Source organism: Lampris incognitus, chromosome 2 (genome assembly GCF_029633865.1).
Source record: "Lampris incognitus isolate fLamInc1 chromosome 2, fLamInc1.hap2, whole genome shotgun sequence".
NCBI lineage: Eukaryota > Metazoa > Chordata > Actinopteri > Lampriformes > Lampridae > Lampris > Lampris incognitus.
Window position 1 is genome coordinate 84227861 of NC_079212.1, and position 25173 is coordinate 84253033.

Here is a 25173-nt window from a genome sequence, read left to right on the forward strand (position 1 = left end):
AGTGTCAGGGCTACCGGTTATAGATATCAGGGCTACCGGTTAGAAGTGTCAGGGCTACCAGTTATAAGGCATGAGGAGAGTGTATCAAGACTTGACAGGACAACCAGCTTCTAGTGTTTAAGGGTGACCCTTCAAATGCCACACATGCTGATATGGCTTGATTCAGATCAATAGATGAAGCGGCAGACCCCTGCAGTCCCACTACCCGGAGCTAATCTGAACAGATCGTGCAGGAAGTTTTCACTTTGCTGCTGTGCAAACAAGTGCTCAGATAGCAGATTCGCAGGAAAACACCACAGGAAACACCGGTGCCGAGTCGTTCCTATGGACATGACTAAATAATGACCTGTCCATCCTTATCATACGCCCACTTGTCCTGGACCCTATGGCAGCCTCACGCTAGCTTCCAGGTACAAAGGGCTTTGGTCTTGGTGTGTGGAAGGTCGAAGGTTGCTCCGCCGTGATCCTCTGCACGTAGCACGTCCCAGTTCCTGTGAGCGCTCACTGCTACGGGGAGACGGATGTTCTCGTTCACCGTCATGTAACTGAACTGTTCAGCGGAGTCGATCACCGTTCAATAAACTGGAGGCTAATGACACTTTCAGGAACTAGAAGGGTCCGCGTCATGGGCTTCACTGCACACCCCTCTGGGTCTGGCTTCACTTCAAATTCAACCAGAATCTGATGAGACCAAGAAAAGAAAAAAAGTTTAAGAGTTGTAGAATAAATGTTTTAAAATACTTTATTTTGAAATGTGCACCACATTTGTGACCCAGTATTGCTGCAAAGGTAATCAATTATCAGCAAGTGGTTAATTTCCCATTTTCATGCAATGGGTAAGTGTTTTATTTTCTGAGTAATCTGCTCAACACTTTCCACATCAATCATCAATCCATTATCTCCTCCACACCTTGGGGGGGCGTTGTCCACATGTAAGCCGTGAAGAAGAAAGTGCAGGTTAAGTTCACATAACTCACTCTGGCAAGTGCAAGATAGAGCTCCAGCTCTGCAATACGGCGGCCAATGCAACTGCGTTTGCCCACCCCGAAGGGGACAGAGGCATACGGGTGGTGACCCTGGTCCCGGTCCAGCCAGCGCTGTGGTTTGAATTCATCTGGGTTCAGGAATATGGCCGGGTCCCGGGATGTTGCAAAGTGGCACAGAGTGATTAGAGTCTGGGTGGAAGAGTTTTACTGTTAGCTTTCTTTTGTGCTGAGAAAACTGGACACTTACTGCAGCAACACACATTAGATGTGTAGAGGGGGTCTTCTGACACTGGGTGTGAAGTCTAGTCTTCCTTGGTGTTGTAATTTTCTCCCCCCCTTTTTCCTAATTGTACTTTGCCAATTACCCCACTCTTCTGAGGCACCCTGGTCTCTGCTCCACCCCCTGTGCTGATCCGGGGAGGGCTGCAGACTACCACATGCCTCCTCCGATGTGGAGTCACCAGCCGCTTCTTTTCACCTGACAGTGATGAGTTTCACCAGGGGGACGCAGCACATGGGAGGATCACGTTATTCCCCCCAGTTCCCCCTCAAACAGGCGCCCTGACCGACCAAAGGAGGCGCTAGTGCGGCGACCAGGACACATACCCACATCCGGCTTCCCACCCGCAGACACGGCCAATTGTGCCTCTAGGGACGCCCGACCAAGCCGGAGGTAACACAGGGATTCAAACCACCGATCCCCATGTTGGTAGGCAACGGAATAGACCGCTACGCCACCTGGACGCCCCTGGTGTTGTAATTTTCAACACAGAAAAATAACCAACTTGCTCTACATCTACCGGTGCCTCGAACGTCAACCCCGAGTTTCAAAATAAAAATATGCTCACTTTTTTAGGGATGAGGTACCCGCCAACCTGGATGTCCTTCCCTGTAATGACTCGTGCGTTGGCTGGAATAACAGGGTATAATCTGGAAAGACGGATGTTCAACAGAGTCAGCACAGTTACATGTGTCTCTCACCAGAGGCTGAGCCATAGTGGTCCTCAGGAAAACAGATGAAATCCATCTCCCTCGTACCTGAGCACTTCCTTCACCGTGGCCTTCATCAGAGGCATACGCGCCACATCCGCCGCTTCAGCTACGCGACGGCCATTGAGGACAGTCAGGACCTCCTCCCGAAGGGCCGCCTGCACGCCGGGGTGACGGGACAGCTCGTACAATGACCAGGACATGGTGCTGGAGATCTGAAGACACAAACACAAAACCTGCTTTAGGCTCCATGACCTGGAGTAGACTCCAGCACAGTCATCATCACAATGAATGCATTGTACGGGGAGAGAGAGACACACAGAGAGAGACACAGAGAGAGAGACACAGAGAGAGAGAAGCTTTTATTTTGACTTTTTAAAGTTGGGCTTACAATATAATGACAATATCCCATCCATCCATCCATCCATCCATCATCCAAACCACTTGTCCTGCTCTCAGGGTCGCAGGGATGCTGCAGCCTATCCCAGCAGTCATTGGGCAGTAGGTGGGGAGACACCCTGGACAGGCTGCCAGACCATCACAGGGCCGACACACCCCCCCACACACACACACACACACACACACACACACATTCACACTTAGGGACAACTTAGTACGGCCGAGTCACCTGACCTACATGTCTTTGGACTGTGGGAGGAAACCGGAGCCCCCGGAGGAAACCCACGCAGACACGGGAGAACATGCAAACTCCACACAGAGGACGACCCGGGACGACCCCCAAGGCTGTACTAACCTGGGGCTCGAACCCAGGACCTTCTTGCTTTGAGTTGACCGCGCTAACCACTGCACCACTGTGCTGCACATTGTACAATCTTCTTCTTCTTTCGGCTTGTTCCCCATTTCTCGGGTCACCACAGTGGATTTTAGTTTCCATCGGTACCCTGTGGGCACAGCACCAATGGCGGCCATTAACCCAGGCCTTGGATCAGTCCAGTACGGAGCCTCAACCGATCTAGTATGGTCTTGTCAATCCGCATACTGATTTGGCAAAGTTTTACGTCGGATGCCGTTCCTGACACAACCACTAACCCTGTGGACGGGGGAACAGGTAACGTGCTGGATGCCATCCGAGTGTTCATGGACTTGCACCCATGCCTGTCACCTGACATGATGTACAATGATATCCCAATCCCAGAAAATGGACACAGCCACAGCTAGGATGGGTTGATTTGCAGTAACCGAGCTTTCACCAAGGGGATTAATAAAGAAACTTAAGGCTATTTAATGAAGAGAACGTCAGATGGATTAAAGATGAGCTGCATCTCAGATCTTTTATGTTGTATAGTCTAAAATCTACATAAAAGGCAATATTTTGATACACTTTATTATTATTGATCCCCGTGGGGAAATTCCGCTCTGCATGTAACCCACCCTAGCTGTGTAGCTAGCAGCAGAGGGCTGCCGCCGTGCAGCACCCGGGGACCAACTCCAGTTCTTCTTTCTATTGCCTTGCTCAGGGGCACAGACAGGAGTACTAACCCTAACATGCATGTCTTTTTGATGGTGGGGGAACCGGAGCACCCGGGGAAAACCCACCGCAGACATGGGGAGACCAAGCAAACTCCACACAGAGGACGACCCGGGACGACCCCCAAGGTTGGACAACTCTGGGGTTTGAACCCAGGACCTTCTTGCTGTGAGGCGACAGCACTCACCACTGCACCACTGTGCCGCCCAATGAAAAATATGAGACGGGAAATACATAAAGGTGTGAAGTTGCATTTGTTGTAAAGGAGATGAGCTAGTGTCACCTACACTTTCACATCCATGCAGGCTCACGGTTGCTCCACCAGTCAGAAGTAGTGTGGGTCAGATGAAGCTCTGCTGTGAAGGGAGACGGATGAAGAAAAGAGGAGGCTGTTTACCGTGTCCACTCCTGCCAGGAGAAGCTCTGTGATGTTGCTGTAGACCGTCTTCATCGGCAGGCCTTTCTGCGACAGGAAATAAGTGAGATATCGTCCCTCCACCTTCTCTCCACGGGCCACCTTCTTCGCCTCTTCGTTCAGACGCTGGTCAATGTGACCTTTCGCTAGAAGGAAGGTAGCCAGGAGTCAGCATGGGTCAGCATGGGAATGAAGGAGGTTGGTTCAGACAGAAAGGTCGCCAGGACCTCTTAAAAAGCTCCTGGGAGTACCCAGAGAAGAAAGACAAGAGTGACTGTGTGTGGTCACACACAACCACTGGTGCTCACAGAGCCATAATCATGGTACTGGTCACATGAACCTCATGAAGTGATCATGGTAAGATTTTTTACGATCCATAGTCAATAATTACAATAATTGCACATTTGTATTCTTTTTAAAAAAAAGTTAGATCCTTGATTTTAAAACAATTTGTTAAATCCTTTTCACAGTTTGTGGCCTCTTAGGTCCTCTCACCACACCACTGGGTGTTCCAGCTCTTACATAGGAATGAAATGGGAAGTAAGATCTCACAGCAGTGCCATCGGGTTCTAGAACAACCCTCCATACGTATGTAGTCTGGCAGACACGCTCACCACATCACTGCACATGTACACCTCCACTTGTCAGATGGTTTATGCTTTTATTCCTGCACTCGCCTCTCATTTTATCTTCCAGTTTCAGCTTGAATTTTATTATATTTATACTGTTCACATCACACTTCTTTAAAACTATGCAGTTTCCCCCACCGTGTCTCATTTCCTGTGCTTGGATAGCATTTTTTTTTTATTTTGGAAGCTGAGCTGTTGTCCAAAGTAACGGGAAGTGCAGAAGAAGAGAGTGCAGGCAGGGCGGAGTGGGTGGAGAAGAGTGTCAGGAGTGATTTGTGACAGAAGGGTACCAGCAAGAGTTAAAGGGAAGGTTTACAAGATGGTTGTGAGACCACCTATGTTATATGGTTTGGAGACAGTGGCACTGATGAAAAGACAGGAGGTGGAGCTGGAGGTGGCAGAGATAAAGATGATAAGATTTTCATTGGGAGTGATGAAGAAGGACAGGATTAGGAACGAGTATATGGTGAGGGAGGACATGCAGGTGGCTGGTGTGACGGAGGAAGATGCAGAGGACAGGAAGAGATGGAAATGGATGGTCCGCTGTGGTGACCCCTAACGGGAGCAGCAGAAAGTAGTAGTCGTCGTAGTAGTAGTAGTAGTAGTAGTAGCTATAAACATGATGTCCAGTATCAAAGTTACTTGTCTGCAGAAGGATTTCTACAGACATGTTAGATGCTGACAGTTGTAGATCTGAATGCAGTTATAGATCTGGCCACCAGTTCGTCTGGTAAAGTCTGGTAAAGCTCATTTAGAAAATCTAAACAGTAAATTGCAACAAGGCCATCATAAGTGGGACCCTTTGAAACCCACCGAAGTCAAACATGTAGTCCCAGCACTGGCAGAAGGTGTTCCAGGGCTTGGGGAACAGCTGGTGCAGCCATCGGGGCATGGCCATGGTGAGAAGAGTCATCACAAACATGGTGTTGATGGACTGGATGAAACGCTCGGTCTCTGCAGGAACAACGGCATCCATGCAGCCAATCCTGGACTCAAACAACACCGAAGAAATGCCTGCAGACCAAACACACGGTGACATGGTGAGAGAGTTGAAACAAGCCTTACAGTCCATATGCATGATGAGGAGACCCCGACTCCCACACTGACTCCCTTCTAACATGAGATACAGTGATACACAGTATACTACTGGGCCTGACAGGAAGGTTTTATTTAACACACATGTAGAATGGTATGACAGGAGCACATCACACAGCTACACAAAACCAATACATCATATTTCATAAAGGTCACAGAAGGTTGAATCACTTCATCTGGGCACATTTATCTGTCAATCAACGTTTATCTGTCAATCAATGTTGTGTCCAGATGAAGTGATCCAACCTTCTGTGATCTTCTCACCTGGACTAGTGAGCATCAGGACTGTTTCATCAAGGTCCCTTGGTATGAAACGCACAATTTTAATGTGAAAAAGTCATTTAATCCCTCAAAAATGGTGACAGTGGTCTGAGTGTACAGTGTTATTATATCTTTATTTATATGTACATTATATTATCATATTGTACAGTGTTATTATATCTTTATATATATTTAAGTTATATTATCATATTGTACTGTGTTATTATATCTTTATTTATATTTATATTATATTATCATATTGTACTGTGTTATTATATCTTTATATTTATATTATATCATCATATTGTAACTGTTACTATATCTTTATTTATATTTACATTATATTATCATATTGTAATGTGTTATTATATCTTTACTTATATTTATATTATATTATCATATTGTACTGTGTTATTAGATCTTTATTCATATTTATATTATACTGTGTTATCATATTGTACTGTGTTATTATATCTTTATTTATATGTATATTGCATTATCATATTGTACTGTGTTATTATATCTTTATTTATATTATATTGTCTTATTATAGTGTACTGTGTTATTATGTCTTTATTTATATTTATATTATATTATCATATTGTACTGTGTTATTATATCTTTATTTATATTTATATTATATTATCATATTGTACTGTGTTATATCTTTATATATATTTATATTATATTATCATATTGTACTGTGTTATTATATCTTTATTTATATTTATACAATATTATCATATTGTACTGTGTTATATCTTTATTCCTGTTTATATTATATTGTATTATCTTATTTTACTGTGTTGTTATAACTTTATTCATATTTATATTGTATTATCATATTGTACTGTGTTATTATATATTATTTATATTTATATTGTATTGTATTATTATAGTGTACAGTGTTATTATATCTTTATATTTACATTATATATCATATTGTACTGTGTTATTATATCTTTACTTATATTTATATTGTATTATCATATTGTACTGTGTTATTATATCTTTATTAATATTTACTATACTGTGTTATCATATTGTACTGTGTTATTATATCTTTATTTATATTATATTGTCTTATTATAGTGTACTGGGTTATTATGTCTTTATATGTATATTGTACTGTATTATTATAGTGTACTGTGTTATTATATATTGATTTATATGTATATTATACTGTATTATTATAGTGTGCTGTTATTATAGTTATATTATACTGTATTATTATAGTGTACTGTGTTATTATATCTTTATTTATATTTTTATTATACTGTATTATTATAGTGTACTGTTATTATAGCTTTATTTATATTCATATTACACTGTATTATTATAGTGTACAGTGTTATTATATATTTCTTTATATTTATATTATACTGTATTATTAAAGTGTACTGTGTTATTATATATTTATATTATACTGTATTATAGTGTACTGTGTTATTATATATTTATATTATACTGTATTATAGTGTACTGTGTTATTATATATTTATTTATATTATACTGTATTATTATAGTGTACTGTGTTATTATGTCTTTATTTATATTTATATTATACTGTATTATAGCGTACTGTGTTATTATATCTTTATTTATATTAATACTATACTGTATTATTATAGTGTACCGTGGTATTATATATTTATTTATATTCATATTACACTGTATTATTATAGTGTACAGTGTTATTATATATTTCTTTATATTTATATTATACTGTATTATTAAAGTGTACTGTGTTATTATATATTTATATTATACTGTATTATAGTGTACTGTGTTATTATATATTTATATTATACTGTATTATAGTGTATTGTTTTATTATATATTTATTTATATTTATATTGTATTATTATAGTGTACCGTGGTATCATATATTTATTTATATTTATATTATACTGTATTATTATAGTGTACTGTGTTACTATATCTTTATTTATATTTATATTATATTGTGTTATTATAGTGTACTGTGTTATTATATCTTTATTTATATTTTTATTATACTGTTTTATTATAGTGTACTGTGTTTCTATATCTTTATTCATATTTATATTATACTTTATTATTGTAGTGTACTGTGTTATATCTTTATTTATATTTATATTATACTGTATTATTATAGTGTACTGTGTTATTATGTCTTTATTTATATTTATATTATACTGTATTATAGCGTACTGTGTTATTATATCTTTATTTATATTAATACTATACTGTATTATTATAGTGTACCGTGGTATTATATATTTATTTATATTTATATTATACTGTATTATTATAGTGTACTTTGTTATTATATATTTATATTATACTGTATTATAGTGTATTGTGTTATTTTATCTTTATTTATATTTATATTGTATTATTATAGTGTACTGTATTATTATATATTCATATTATACTGTATTATAGTGTATTGTTTTATTATATATTTATTTATATTTATATTGTATTATTATAGTGTACCGTGGTATTATATATTTATTTATATTTATATTATACTGTATTATTATAGTGTACTGTGTTATTATGTCTTTATTCATATTTATATTATACTTTATTATTGTAGTGTACTGTGTTATATCTTTATTTATTTTTATATTATACTGTATTATTATAGTGTACTGTGTTATTATGTCTTTATTTATATTTATATTATACTGTATTATTATAGTGTACTGTGTTATTATGTCTTTATTTATGTGTATATTATACTGTATTATTATAAATACTGTTATATCTTTATTTATATTTATATTATACTGTATTATTATAGTGTACTGTGTTATGTCTTTATTTATATTTATATTATACTGTATTATTATAGTGCACTGTGTTATTGTCTTTATTTATATTTATATTATACTGTATTATTATAGTGTACTGTGTTATATCTTTATTTATATTTATATTATACTGTATTATTATAGTGTACTGTGTTATTATGTCTTTATTTATATTTATATTATACTGTATTATTATAGTGTACTGTGTTATATCTTTATTTATATTTATATTATACTGTATTATTATAGTGTACTGTGTTATTAAAGCTGGTTTCTGTGCAGGCAACAAAACAACTTTCAGCAGGTGTGACGTGTTGTGATGTTTGGCTTAAACAACCCAGTTTGTGGGTGTCTCGGTAGCGTGGTGGTCTATTCCGTTGCCTACCAACACGGGGATCGCCAGGTCGAATCCCTGTGTCACCTCCGGCTCGGTCGGGCGTCCCTACAGACACAATTGGCCATGTCTGTGGGTGAGAAGCCGGATGTGGGTATGTGTCCTGGTCGCTGCACTAGCGCCTCCTCTGGTCTGTCGGGGTGCCTGTTCAGGAGGGAGGGGGAACTGGGGGGAATATCGTGATCCTCCCACGCGCTACATCCCCCTGGCAAAACTCCTCACTGTCAGGTGAAAAGAAGTGGCTGGTGACTCCACATGTATGGGAGGAGGCATGTGGTAGTCTGCAGCCCTCCTTGGATCAGCAGAGGGGGTGGAGCAGAGACCGGGACGGCTCAGAAGAGTGGGGTAATTGGCCGGATACAATTGGGGAGAAAAAGGGGGGAAATAGCCACCACAAAAAGAAACAAACAACAACAACAGCAACAAGCCAGCGTGCAGTGGAACAGCACCAGGATGTTGTCAGGATGGAGACATGAGTTTCTGGTTAGACTACATGAACTTGTAGATGAGTGAAGGTCTGCACAGCCAACACATCAACTCAACATGCTCTTGAGCAAGGCAGTGAAACCCTCAACTGCTCCACTGGGGCTGTGTGCAGTGACTGCATGAAGGTTAAGACAGCATGTCTTGGCATGATGAGAAGTAGTGTGTAACATGTTTTACAAATCAGTATGAGGGGAAATGACAAACCATCTGAGCTCCTGTCTGGATGTGGTGCAACACAAACACCTCCACATGTGTGTGTTGTGCAGACAGGCCACACGGGGTTTGTGGGTTAATGGTGGTAATAAGTGTTGAGTAGCCAGACTGATAAGCTGACTAGCAAATCAATGTGGACGTTGTGTACTCTTACTGCAGATACTCTTACTGCAGACACCCCCCCCCCCCCCGCTGGTCTGCACAGCAGTGATGTAAAGTTCTGCACACTATCGCGTGCGCGTGCGTGTGTGTGTGTAGACAGTTTCTCCAGCAGGAAGAGAAATAAGTGCATGTGCACACAGTCTGCGGAGGCTCCATATCTCCTCTTCTCAACCGCTCTAACCTTCATCAGGGAGCTGATGACTCAGGACTATGTCCACACTTAATTAGGACTATGTCCACACTTCATCACGGAGATGAGGACATCTCCTAGCTACACTTGTTCTTGCTAAATTTCACCTTACCAACAGATTATATAACCCATTCAGTGTGCTGTGAGAGCCACACTGCGGTTCTGGTTCTGGTTCTTGTGACGCAGGGCAGTCTCCTGAGCTATGCTCTGTTTTTATGATGCATCAGTAAACTGTTCTAAATGCTTTGCATATCTGCTGAATGTTCTGCAGCTTTCGTGTTTACTACCCTTGTAGCTCGACCTTGTGGAAAACACAGACAGGTCATCCTCACAGCACCATGCCTGCCTTGCACCCATAAGTCTTTATCACGTTTACCCATTAAAATTAACTAATATTAAATATTATTACATCCATCCATCCATTATCTCAGCCGCTTATCCTGCTCTCAGGGTCGTGGGGATGCTGGAGCCTATCCCAGCAGTCATTGGGCAGCAGGCGGGGAAACACCCTGGGCAGGCCGCCAGGCCATCACACAGGACCCGCCCCCCCACACACACACATACACACACACACACACACACACACACACACACACACACACACACACACACACATTCATACCTAGGGGCAGTTTAGTATGGCAGATTCATGTGACCTACATGTCTTGACTGTGGGAGGATTTATATTTATTTTATTATATTTATATTAGTATTAATTATTATATTAATTATTATATTAAACATGATAACACTAATATTTATATCATGTCTATAATAATATTAAATATTAAATATTATTTAATTAACTTTAATTTTTAATATTAATTTAATTAATTTTAACGTTTACTCATTAAATTTGTAGGTTGTGATGTTGGACTGTACAAATAAAATTGACCGACGTGACATTATTTCACAACATTACATACAGCCACCAGTGTTTCATTGCTGGATCCTCCACTGCATGATCAGTAACATGAGCTGACTCTACTGCATGATCAATAACATGATCTGACTGCACTGCATGATCAGTAACATGAGCTGACTCCACTGCATGATCAATAACATGATCTGGCTGCACTGCATGATCTAGCTGCACTGCATGATCAATAACATAATCTGACTGCACTGCATGATCAATAACATGAGCTGACACTGCATGATCAATAACAAGATCTGATTGCCCTGCATGATCAATAACATGAGCTGACTCCACTGCATGATCAATAACATGAGCTGACACTGCATGATCAATAACAAGATCTGACTGCACTGCATGATCAATAACATGAGCTGACTCCACTGCATGATCAATAACATGATCTGGCTGCACTGCATGATCAATAACATGATCTGATTCACTGCATGATCTAGCTGCGCTGCATGATCAATAACATAATCTGACTGCACTGCATGATCAATTACATGAGCTGACACTGCATGATCAATAACAAGATCTGACTGCACTGCATGATCAATAACATGAGCTGACTCCACTGCATGATCAATAACATGAGCTGACTCCACTGCATGATCAATAACATAATCTGACTGCACTGCATGATCAATAACATGAGCTGACACTGCATGATCAATAACAAGATCTGACTGCACTGCATGATCAATAACATGAGCTGACTCCACTGCATGATCAATAACATGAGCTGACTGCACTGCACTGCATGATCAATAACATGATCTGGCTGCACTGCATGATCAATAACCTGATCTGACCGCACTGCAAGATCAATAACATGATCTGGCTGCACTGCATGATCAATAACATGAGCTGACTGCACTGCACTGCATGATCAATAACATGAGCTGACTGCACTGCACTGCATGATCAATAACATGATCTGGCTGCACTGCATGATCAATAACATGATCTGATTCACTGCATGATCTAGCTGCACTGCATGATCAATAACATAATCTGACTGCACTGCATGATCAATAACATGAGCTGACACTGCATGATCAATAACAAGATCTGACTGCACTGCATGATCAATAACATGATCTGGCTGCACTGCACTGCATGATCAATAACATGATCTGATTCACTGCATGATCTAGCTGCACTGCATGATCAATAACATGAGCTGACTGCACTGCACTGCATGATCAATCACATGATCTGGCTGCACTGCATGATCAATAACATGATCTGGCTGCACTGCATGATCAATAACATGAGCTGACCACTGCATGATCTGGCTGCACTGCATGATCAATAACATGAGCTGACTCCACTGCATGATCAATAACATGAGCTGACTGCACTGCACTGCACTGCATGATCAATAACATGAGCTGACTCCACTGCATGATCAATAACATGAGCTGACTGCACTGCACTGCACTGCATGATCAATAACATGATCTGACCGCACTGCAAGATCAATAACATGATCTGGCTGCACTGCATGATCAATAACATGATCTGACTGCATCAGCAATCTGTTGTGGTCCTGCAGGTCGTGTGGACAGAGGACTGACCGGGGATGGATGCAGCTTACCCTCCAGGCCGAAGCGGTAGAACTCGCTGCTGACATCCGTCACCAGGCCCTGCGGCTGGCGGCGCATGCGCAGCTTGGCGATCAGGTCTTCGACCACGCTGTTCAGCGTCTTGTCGTACGCCTCCACTGCCTTGGGCCGCAGCATGTGTTTCCCCAGCAGACTGCGGACGGCCTGCCACTCCTCCCGCTCTCTGAACACACACACGCACACACACCGGAAGTCAACATGCGCGTGCTTGTTAACGTGTTAAACTCTTCACGCCCTACATATGCACAGCCTTTTATACAGCCTCGTTTAGTCCATGGGCCAGAGCCCAAAATTTCCTATTTCGGTACACTCAAGGTGGCAAAACTTACTTATAATTTTTGAAAGGATCCATGTCTGTAGATGATATTTTGGTATGATAACCATTCCTGAGTGGCAGCTGTATCACAGTTATCAGCTCATGAAGTTAACCACCCGCTAAAGTGAATTGCATTTTAGACGCTGGTGCATATCCTGGTTTAGCCTCATGGTCAGGACATTTTTCAATGTTCTATAATATTGTCTTTGGTATCATTTTAAAGGGGACCTTCTTAGCTTTCATTTAAGCCCTGTTGTGGATATTTCTCACAAATATAGAGGTCACTTGAGCTCTTCAACCCGTCAATAACACACATCTTTCTGCAATGTTCGCCTAAACTATATACTTTCTTTTAGCCCTGTGGCATCTAGGAATATCAGGGACACAAAACACAAAAACTGGAATACTCACAGGACTGTAAAGATTCAGGAAATGTATAATATACCCATACTATTTCATTGTGTGAGGTGATTGTGAACCTTAAATTAGAAGGGCATTATTACTAAGAAACTAACTAGACCAAAGCCAGTTAGTCCATGGGTCAGACCAGATATCGATATCACCCAAGGTGACACAACTTCACTGGTGCCATTTTATTTGGTACACTAACAGAAGTAAAATAATACATGATAACCTTTCCAAATGAGCAGCTATTTCATTTTTCTTTCAGGAAACCTGTTTCTGTGCCTCTCACGATTGTGTATTTGCCCAGATTTTTACAAATATAGCATTTCAACACCCCTGGTACTGATTAGCCTAGCTTAAACTCTGGGACAGTTCTTAGTTGGCCAACAACCAAGGATAACCAGTACTGTGTACTTCCATTCATTGTGCTAAGCTAGGCTAACGTGCAGCCAGATAGCTTTCTACTAAACACATATAGAGGAAACTGGTATCTATCTTCTTGTCTCACTCTGGAGAAGATTGTAAGCTAATTTCCCATAATGTTAGCATGTTCTTTTAATGTATATGTTAATATGATTAGTTAAAGTGGCTACGAGGAACTTTCATCTTGTGTTGATTTTAGCGGCCTCATGTGGACAAAATACAGCTGTTGCATAGCAACTAGGTAATGTATCTATTTGTGGCTATGTAAGATAAATAATGGTAATATGACGCTGGTGAAGCAAAGTAAACTTTGTTTTAGTAGTGTTCATACACCTAAGTTACATGTATTTGTTTGTATGTGGCAGGTGAAAACTGACTGAATATGGCCACTGGTGAACAAGCAAGTTTTTACCTAATACCAAAGCGCCCACGGGTGGAGTGCATTATCCACTGTTCTGATGATACAGATAAGCTGGTTTCACTACAAAGTGTCGACTCATGGAGAACTCTGCTCAGGGCAGCTCAGATACGAAATCATGCACCAGTTTTGAAACTGGCAAAAGACATTCCTGAGGGACAGATTCCAGCAATCTACTACCACAGAAAGTGTCGCAGTATCTTCACTATGAAGCAAATTCTTGATGGCCTCCTTGCAAAAGAAAAGAAAAGTTGTGTCTCTGCTGAAGAGAAACAATCTAAGAGAGTAGCTCGACATGCTCCAAGTACATCTAGGACTTATGATGCAGAGTGCATATTTTGTCAGAAAAACAGCAAATATTCCAAGAGACAGAATACGAGAGAAGTACTGGTGCAGTGTCGAGAACTGCAAGCTGATGCAAAGATCAGGAGTGCAGCCACAAAGAAAAGGGACAGCAGAATCCTTGCCATTGTGAGTAGAGACCTTGTAGCAGCTGAAGGGCACTACCACAGGTCATGCTATAGACTTTACACCAGCGGTCGGGAACCTATGGCTCGCGAGCCATATATGGCTCTTCCGGTGACGGCATATGGCTCCCAGACAATTTTGAGATGAAAAAGAAAATTTTTTAAAAATCAGTTTGGAACTGATTTTAAAATACTTGTGATATTTCTTAATAATACTGTGTCATTTTAAAGTAAACAGAAATTAGTTTTGAAGATAAATTTCACGGGTCACGGGTCACCCGTGGGTCGGGTCGGGAACCAATGGCTCGCGAGCATGTCCGGGTCATTGTAAAGGTGAAGAAATCAATTTTATCAGATAGCCAACTAGTTTATCCGCTTCAACCCTTGTAACGGAAAATATGGCGAAAAGGAAAAAAGACGATGATTACCGTGCATTCCAGGCTGCGTGCACGGAGGAATTTGCATTTGGGGAGAGAGCAGGATCTGCGGTATGTCTAATGTGCAATGTTAAATTGAATCGATGAAACGGTCAAATATAAAGCGGCACTTCGATACGCACCATGCTTCATTTGCATCGAAATATCCAGCGGGGGACAGCAGGAAAAGGGCATGCGAGGAGCTACAGCGGAGAGTGCAGACGAGTCAGCAGCAACCACGTGTGTGGACCAAGCAAGGTGACGGGAATTCCGCTAGCTTTGCGGGGGCTTTGGCAATAGTAAGGAATGGAAAGTCATTCACAGATGGCGAGTATGCCAAAACATTCATGCTTGATGTGGCCAATGAACTGTTTGATGACTTCCCAAATAAAGACAAGCTAATCAAACGAATAAAAGACATGCCCCTGTCAGCAAGAACTGTGCACGATCGTAGCATCATGATGGCAAATCAAGTCGAGGAAACACAAAGTAAGGACATAAACGCCGGGACATACTTTTCTCTCGCGTTAGATGAGTCAACAGACGTTAGCCATCTATCTCAGTGCAGTATAATTGCCAGGTATGCTGCAGGTGACACACTGCGTGAGGAAAGCTTGGCTGTTTTGCCAATGAAAGGGACAACAAGAGGAGAGGATTTATTCACGTCTTTCATGGAGTTTGCTAAAGAAAAAAAAAACTACCGATGGATAAACTTATTTCTGTCGGTACTGATGGTGCACCCTGTATGTTGGGGACGAACAAAGGATTTGTAGCGCTTCTCCGTGAACATGAAAAGAGAGCCATCCTAAGTTTTCATTGCATCCTGCACCAGGAGGCGCTTTGCGCTCAGACGTGTGGCCAGGAGCTTGGTGAGGTTATGTCGCTGGTCATTCGAGTGGTCAACTTTATTGTTGCCCGAGCTTTAAATGATCGCCAGTTTAAAGCTCTGTTAGAAGAAAGTGGGAATCATTTTCCCGGTCTGCTTTTACACAGCAACGTGCGTTGGTTGTCAAGGGGGAAGGTGCTCAGCCGTTTTGCAGCTTGCCTGAGTGAAATCCGGACTTTTCTTGAAATGAAAGGCGTCAAGCATCCTGAGCTAGACAACACTGACTGGCTCCTGCAGTTTCACTATCTCGTGGACATAACTGGCCATCTGAACCAGCTCAATGTGAAAATGCAAGGTATTGGAAATACAATCTCATCCCTTCAACAAGCAGTGTTTGCATTTGAAAGCAAGCTGGAAGTCTTTCTCAGGGACATTGAAACAGGTCGTCTTCTGCACTTTGAAAGACTGCAACAATTTAGAGATGCATGCTTAGCAAGTGACTCCACTCAACATCTGGATCTCCAGCAGCTAGCTGGCTTTACGTCCAATCTCCTGCAGTCATTCAAAGCACGTTTTGGAGAATTTCGTGCGCGCACTGGTCTTTTCAAGTTCATCACTCATCCACATGAGTGTGCAGTGGACAAAATCGACCTGACATGCATCCCCGGGGTCTCTATCGGAGACTTTGAGCTGGAAGTTGCTGACCTGAAGGCATCAGACATGTGGATGAGTAAGTTCAAGTCACTTAATGGAGAGTTGGAAAGTCTTGCGCGACAGCGAGCAGAGCTGGCGAGGGAACACAAGTGGACAGAAATGAAAAATCTTCAACCTGAAGACCAGCTGATTCTTAAAACTTGGAACGAGCTTCCTGTGACATACCACACAATGCACCGTGTGAGTATTGCCGTATTGACTATGTTTGGCTCTACATATGCATGTGAGCAGTCATTCTCGCATATGAGGAACATTAAGACCAACCTACGCTCACGTTTAACTGATGGAAGCCTCAACGCCTGCATGAAGCTCAACCTCACCACGTATGAACCAGACTACAAGGCCATCAGCAAAACCATGCAGCACCAGAAGTCGCATTAAAAGTAAGACATATTTAATTTATTATACGTTCAAAATACTATATGGCTCTCAATGAAATATATTTAGAAATATTTGGCTTTTATGGCTCTCCCATTCAAAAAGGTTCCTGACCCCTGCTTTACACCAAAGAATAGGTTTCCAAAGGAGAGGTTGCCAGCAATGAAGATGATGATGCTGCAGCCCAGTATGAATCTGCTGTGAATAAGGCATACAATGAGCTGTTCCTCTTCATCAGGATGGAGCTTTTTGGCAATCCTCAAGTGATGACAATGACTGATCTCTCTTCTAGACTGGTAGCTTCAATGAACTCCCAAGGCATTGCCTAAGTCAAGGAATCAACCAAGAAGCACATAAGGCGAAACCTGGAGAGTGAGTTTGCGGGAGCCTTGCAGATATTCCCTGATGAGAAAGGAAAATTCCTCCTCTATCCCGATAACTTGTCCATGAGGGAACTTGCCAAAGAAAATCAGTCTCTCAAAAGGGAGCTGCAGACCCTGAAAAGTGTCAGTGCACAAGATGTTATAGCCAAAGCAGCCATCAAATTGAGAGCAGACATTAAAAGTCAAGATGTTCCTCAAACCTGGCCGCCTGAAGTCAAACCAGAAGCAGAATGTCCTACCATTCCAGAGTCGCTCATTATCTTCCTGTACTCTCTACTCACAGGCTCAAATGATCCTGATCATGCATCCCAGAGAGTGCAGTGCCTTCTGCAGTCATTTGGCCATGACATAGTATATGCAGTGACATGTGGAAATACCAAGCCTTCCAAGCACATTGTTCTGCCATTCAGTGTCAAATCGTTGACAGGAAATGTAGAGTTGATAAACATCCTCAACCGACTTGGTCACAGTGTGTCCTATTCACAGATGGAAGAGATCAACACTGCCCTGTGTCTCCAGAAACTCTCATCATCAGGGAGTGGCATTGCCCTTCCAGCTAACATCCATCCTGGCATATTCACAACTTTAGCCTGGGACAATATCGACCGTCTTGAAGAAACTGTCAGTGGTGAGGGAACATCTCACAGAGTCAATGGGATTGCTGTGCAAGCAAAGCCAGTCAACCCACTTCCTGTCCAACCCATGCCCACTGTTCCCAAAACAAAGAAGAGAAGCATTGATGGACTCCCACCAATGTTACCAACTTACAATGCTGGACAACGGGTAGGGCCACCACAAAGCAAAAAGTCAGATGCCGATACTGCAGCCAATACTAAGCTTGCCAGAGAGAAAAACCTTCTTTGGGTCCTAGCACGCATGTCACAACAAGAAGAACAGTCAGTCAGCAGCTGGACAGGCTTCAACATCCTGACTCGAGGAGAGATGACGGTCATCCCCGACAATATAGGCTATCTGCCTACCATCAATGCTCCAGCGACACAAATGTCTACTGTCAACGAGGTGCTTAACCAGTCACTGAGCATCATGCAGTGCTTAGGCCTGAGGAAGATTGTCTGTGTCTTTGACCAAGCCCTGTATGCGAAGGCTGTCGAGATCACATGGAAACACCATGACAAGTTCCATGATATCATCGTTAGGCTTGGGGTATTCCACACCATCTGCACACTGCTGGCAATAATAGGAAAGCGTTTCCAAGATGCTGGACCCAAAGACCTCTGCATTGAGTCTGGCATGATTGCAGAAGGCTCAATTGCTGGTGTTATGGATGGCCGCAAGTACAACAGGGCAGTGTGACTACACAAGCTCCTGTATGAGGCTCTCATGCGACTGACCTTGAATGGTTTCCTGTCCTGGTTGGAAGAAACTCACAGGAATGACATGGTTCACCTGAATGAGACACTGAAGACCATTGACAGCCTTGGGAAAGAAGTCTCACAACATGCTTTGAAGGAGGTCCTCGAGAACAGCTCTTGTACACGCATCATGGATCTATTTGAAGTCTACCGTGAGTTCCTTAGAGGTGGAAACGGCAGCCTCTCGAACTTCTGGATGTCCTATTTGGACATGGTTGAAATCTTGTTGGGGCTCATCCGAGCATCCAGAGAGGGAGACTGGATGCTACACTTGGCTAGCATTCGAGCAATGATCCCATGGTGCTTTGCTTATGACAGGATGAATTATGCATGCTACCTCCCCTACTACTACGCCCAGATGTCTGAGCTGCCCATCACACACCCAGATGTGTACACAGAATTCATGGAAGGAGGCTTCTCAGTCCAACTGGGCTCCACCAATCCCTTTGGCCGAATCCCTGTTGACCAAGCTATAGAAGAAACGGTGAACAAAGACACCCAAACAGCTGGAGGGACAAAGGGATTCAGCTTGAAGCCAGGAGCTGTGACCAAATATTATCTCACAGCTGAGTATAGAAGCATGTACCTCAGACAGCTGAGAGACCTGACAGGTCAAGGCAGGTGCAAATGGTCTCATCCAGATCTACAGAGACCAAGGATCAAGAGAGATGAAGCAGATGTCCAGTCTCTCATGGACCTTATGTAGAATAACTGGCTCAATCCTATGTCCCCTGATGAGATTGATTTGGTTAGCCTCTCCACTGGCAACATGGCTCCACCTGATGTGACCATAGATCTCTTGAGAGCTCTTGAGAAAGGAGAAGAGGCCTACCAAGCATTCCAGCGAACAAGGTTAGATGCAGACCCACCACCTCTGAAATTCCACGACAAGATGACCAAGCAAAGTCTGAAAACATTCTCCAATGTCAGCACAAAACAAGCTCATGGAAAGAAAGCACAGGATGTGGTTCTGAAGGCAGATAGAAACCTTTTCAGTCACATGATCCTGGTGGCTGAAAGCAGGAAGGTGAATCTGAAGGATGTCCTTGCCTACCCATTGGGCCCACTACCATGGGCACTGGCAAATGCTGATGGGTCCTTACGAAAAACAAACAAGGCTGCACTTGCCAGAGAGCTTGAAAAGAATGTATCTCCTGCAGAAGACATCCCAATCCCATCTACTTCCATCATGGATGGGATGAGCCTGGTCCAAAAAATGAATGGCAACAACAAAACCTTTGCACAGGTGGCAGAGTCAGCCTTGACCCAGGTCCTCCATGAGGGAGCACAGAGTGGGAGGATTGATGTTGTTTTTGATGTCTATCACCAGACTTCTATCAAAGATGCTGAACGACTGAACCGGGGTGGAGACATCACTCTCCAGTACAAGAATCTTGAAGGGGGACACCACGTCCAGCAGTGGAGAAAATTTCTGTGCAGTTCCTCCAACAAGACCAGTCTCATCAAGTTTCTGGTGGAAGAGTGGAAACTCCCACAATACAGAGCTATGCTGCATGGCAAGGTGTTGTACATGACCTGTGAGGAAACCTGCTACAAGTTGACAGAAGATGGGTGTGAGGAAGCAGCAGAACTGCACTCCACACATGAAGAAGCTGACACCCGTCTGCTCCTGCATGCATTGCATGCAGCAAATGCGGGCTCAAAGTCAGTTATCATCACAGCTGAGGACACTGATGTCATGGTGCTTTGTCTTGGCTTCCAGAAGGACATCGCCTGTCCCATCTACCAGAAGTGTGGGACTCAGAACCGCACACGGTTTGTCGACATCACCAAACTGGCAAGTTCACTTGGAGACAGCATCTGTGACAGCCTAATTGGCTTACATGCCTTCACAGGCTGCGACACTGTCAGTGCATTCGCTGGTCGAGGGAAGCTGAATGCCCTGAAGATAGTGAGAAAGGACACTTCCTGCCAAGAGACTTTTAGTCAACTGGGACAGACATGGAATGTGAGTGATGAGCTGTTCCAGAAAATTGAGCAGTTCACCTGTCGGATGTATGTTGCTAATAGCAGCACTGCTGAGGTGAACAAACTGTGTTACCAGCTCTTCTGCACCAAAAGGGGAGAGGTTGAGTCCAGCCAGCTGCCACCATGTAGAGACTGTCTCTTTATGCATGTTCAACGAGCCAACTATCAGGCAGCAATATGGAAGTGCTGTCTGCAGGGTAACCCTGTGGTGCCAAGCCCTACTGAGTATGGATGAACAGACGATGAAGGCAAGCTGGCCATTTACTGGATGCGCTCCCCACCTGCACCAGATGTGGTCTTGGAAATGCTAACATGCAAGTGTGTGCATTCATGCAAAATGCCAAGCTGCATGTGCCTGTCAAATGGACTTCCATGCACAGACATGTGCAGGTTACAGACCTGCAGTAACCAAAAACAGCAGGATGGTCCAGAACTGGACTTTGAACTTGGGGAGTCAGATGATGAGAGAAACGAGCAGTTTGATGAATGACAGTGTGATGATTCTGATGGTATTACTGTGGTAGTAGTCTATTGATGCACAGGATGTTGATTCTGGACTTGGTTACCCAGAGCTTGATAACAATAATGTAACCATATTCACATATACCCATTACCCTACCCATTACCATTACATATACCCACTAATGATATGGGATTACATGTATCATTGACTAAGTATATGTAAATGTCAATGTTGTTTAAAATATTAAAATAGTTCATTACCTCACTATGGTATTCCTTTTTATCATGTATTTTGATTGTGTATTTAAACAAATGTATAGAGACCAGTTTGTGACCTAATTGGCTTTGGTCTAGTTCTCATTTAAGGCTCACAATCACCTCACACAATGAAATAGTATGGGTATATTATACATTTCCTGAATCTTTACAGTCCTGTGAGTATTCCAGTTTTTGTGTTTTGTGTCCCTGATATTCCTAGATGCCACAGGGCTAAAAGAAAGTATATAGTTTAGGCGAACATTGCAGAAAGATGTGTGTTATTGACGGGTTGAAGCGCTCAAGTGACCTCTATATTTGTGAGAAATATCCACAACAGGGCTTGAATGAAAGCTAAGAAGGTCCCCTTTAAAATGATACCAAAGACAATATTATAGAACATTGAAAAATGTCCTGACCATGAGGCTAAACCAGGATATGCACCAGCGTCTAAAATGCAATTTAGTTTAGCGGGTGGTTAACTTCATGAGCTGATAACTGTGATACAGCTGCCACTCAGGAATGGTTATCATACCAAAATATCATCTACAGACATGGATCCTTTCAAAAATTATAAGTAAGTTTTGCCACCTTGAGTGTACCAAAATATCGTCTGGCCCATGGACTAGTTGTCTACACCCATACCCTGACCCCGATCCCGACCTACATCTCGACCCCATGTAAAACTATCGCACAGCACTTGACACCAGTCAGTAAATACTGCGGACTGACAGAAAGTCTGGTGAAGGCGTTAAAGCAGTCAGTCGTTACTAATTACACACGACACGACCGAGGTCGGTGGAATTTACTTCCGGCACAGCACGGCTCGATTCAGCGCCAGAGATCAAGATCAAGATCACTTCAGACACACTGCTGTTAGCACAACGGACCATATTCACTGACAACATTCACAAGACTGATGCAGGAGTGCTGAAGCGCATGCGTGAGGGTCCGTGAGAAGCGTTCAGGGTCCAGTCGGAGACCATGTTGTCTAAACGGGACGAGTTGGTGGGCGGGGACACCTGTGCGCAGCCTGCGGGACGGGGCGGCGTTGACGTTGACGTTTAATCCCGCCCACTGTTTGATTTGATTGGTTTAACTGGTGAATCTGGGGCGGGGTTAAATGTTGATGTGGGCGGGGCTCCGCAGGGTGAGGGATAGGGGTGGGTGGGATTAACCGTTCGACATTGAACCCCGCCCCGTCTGCAGGCTGCACCCAGGTACTGCTCCTCGGGTGAGGGGTCAGAGATTATTTCGTGCGTTTGTGATATAATAATTCAGTTGATGGGAGGGCGGTGCTAATAATCCGGGATAATTTACTGACGACGCGCTGCAGGTTTTGCGTGCGTGACGGTCCGCGCTGCCGGACCAGAGTGTTGTGGACGAGGTGATGACTGTAAAGCTGAAGGAGGAGGCTTTGTTTTACTCTGAAGCGCTTCACATTTCCGTTGTTCATATTTCCATCAGCTCTGAGGGAAGTTGGACCACCAGGTCTTCAGTACCCTGCACCAGTCACGTGAAGACCTGTCCTTCTTCTAACCATAATCCCCAAAACCACGTCTCTGGAGAAATACACCCCCAATGCTTTGGTTTCGTCTCATCTGTTTTCCCCTCACCCCAGGCAACTCAGACATGACATGTTATGAGCGGTTATACCAACATCCACTCGATGACGACACGAGAGTAACGACCAGTCACAGCAGTGTTAAATTGAGGGATTACGTTTGAGATTCGAGTAACATGACACACAAGTGACAGAGCGACGAAGAGCACTCACGACGTTAAGAGTCCGCAGCTGTGTCCTCTGAGCTTCCGGTAGTCCTTCCAGGAGGACAGGTCCGATCGCATGGGATGCTGGCCCTCCTGCCTCAGGACCTGCTCTATGAGCGCCGGCTCGGCCACATGCACGGTGAGGATGGGGCCAAAACTGGCCTTCCACATGGGTCCGTACCGCTGCACCCCCTCCAGCTGCGGGCCGGGGCACAGATGTTGGACTTGGTTAAGTACTGGAGGCTGACGGGTGGAGTAATGTTTGGGTGCTGAACATTTGCAGCGTTACGGTTCATCTTAAAACGATAACAGCCTCGTTACACTGTGTATATATTTATGTATAGTTCTTATACATGTAAATATGTATACATGTATGTTATATGTGCTATACATGTATATGTTATATATGTTACATGTGTATATATGTATTCATGTATATATATATATATATATATATGTGTGTGTGTGTGTTGTATCTGTGTATATACGTATGTTATATATGTGTATATGTTATACATGTGTATATATGTATATATGTTATATATGTATGTTAGCTTTTAAACCAATAATGAGATGAAGTTGAATAAAGAAGAGGAAGTTTTCAATAAAGCGCCCACTACGCAAAGGTTTACAGTAAAGGTTTACAGTAAAGTCTATGGTGAATGTTGATCTAGGTGCGTACAGGTGCGCAGTAAACTGACAGAAACGTTCCGCACAACTTTACCTGCAGCTCGTGCAGTCGTGACAGACCCCGTCTGGCGAACAGGTCCCACGCGAACCCGGCGGCGGACGGTCCGGGCATGTCCCGCAGCGTCTTCACCGCCTGCTCGCCCCGCTTCAGGTCTGACGCGCTCTCGGCCCACCTCTCCACCCACTTGACCAGAGGGGACGCGCTGCGACCGGATACTTTGAGAGCGTGCTGCAGCATCCTCCTGACACAGGTCATGGATCGGTGGTGGGACGCAGTTCTGTTGGTGTCGGTGAGCATGTTGCGGCTGGGGGCTGTATTTATAAAACCCACCGGGGCAAAAAGCTGCACATTTTTTATCCCGGGCCAATCAGGTGCGCCGTAGCCTACGCCCCGCCCCCCGCGTTCGGGAGGTGTGTCCAATCAGACGGCGGTGCGCCGACCAGCCCAGGAAGAGTCGCACGTGGAGTGCCAGCCAAACGATACACGCGCTCTTTGTTTCGCGGCGGGCTCGTCGGGGCGCGCGGACCGACCGCTACGCACTTTGACAGCCACACGAGATGATACGGAGCAACAGAGGTGACGTCATGCGGGGTACAACACGTCACGCTTGCTCCATCAGGTCTGGGAGGCAGGAAACCCTTCCATCAAGTAGTTCACATTTACATGTAGAAACTACCCGACTGCACGAGGCGACGGGTTTTGTTCCGCTAGAAGTCCACTATTCTGCACACACACCTTGTGGTGTTTATGGTTCCCAGGTTTCTGCCTGCTGGGGGTTTCTGGTCTACAGGCGCTGTGCTGAGATCCTGACCTGGTTTTATTTGACCTGGCGTCCGTCCAGCCGCGCTGTGAAGTAATAAGCTCTCCATGCTCCCAAACCCCCACCCCCTCACATCCACCCAACCCCCCACCCTGACATCATCCACCCAAACCCCCACCCTCACATCCACCAATCCCGCAGAACTACGGCGGTAATGGTCTTGACAGGACCACAGACAATAAAAAAGGCCATTAGAATAATCGCGTTGATTTTGAAAAGCTGTTCACCATAGTATAACGACCCGGTCCTGTACGTCTGGATCAGCCCGCTGGAGCCTGCACGTCGGACTGAGAGGGGATGCATACAATAAGCATGCATACAACAAACATACATACAATAAGCATGCATACAACAAACATGCATACAATAAACATACACACAATAAGCATGCATACAATAAGCATACACA

General features: G+C 43.4%; 1 protein-coding gene across 1 annotated transcript; it reads right to left on the reverse strand.

Annotated features, from left to right (window-relative positions):
- Positions 1-567: 567 nt before the first annotated feature.
- Positions 568-24199, reverse strand: LOC130108031 (25-hydroxyvitamin D-1 alpha hydroxylase, mitochondrial). Its single transcript, XM_056274866.1, has 9 exons — positions 23978-24199; positions 23261-23451; positions 12631-12821; positions 5323-5523; positions 3863-4026; positions 2025-2191; positions 1835-1916; positions 978-1175; positions 568-681 (listed from the first exon to the last, which is right to left on the reverse strand). Exons 1-9 carry the CDS (start codon positions 24197-24199, stop codon positions 568-570), a joined length of 1530 nt encoding a protein of 509 aa, XP_056130841.1.
- Between the last annotated feature and the right edge of the window lie 974 nt (positions 24200-25173).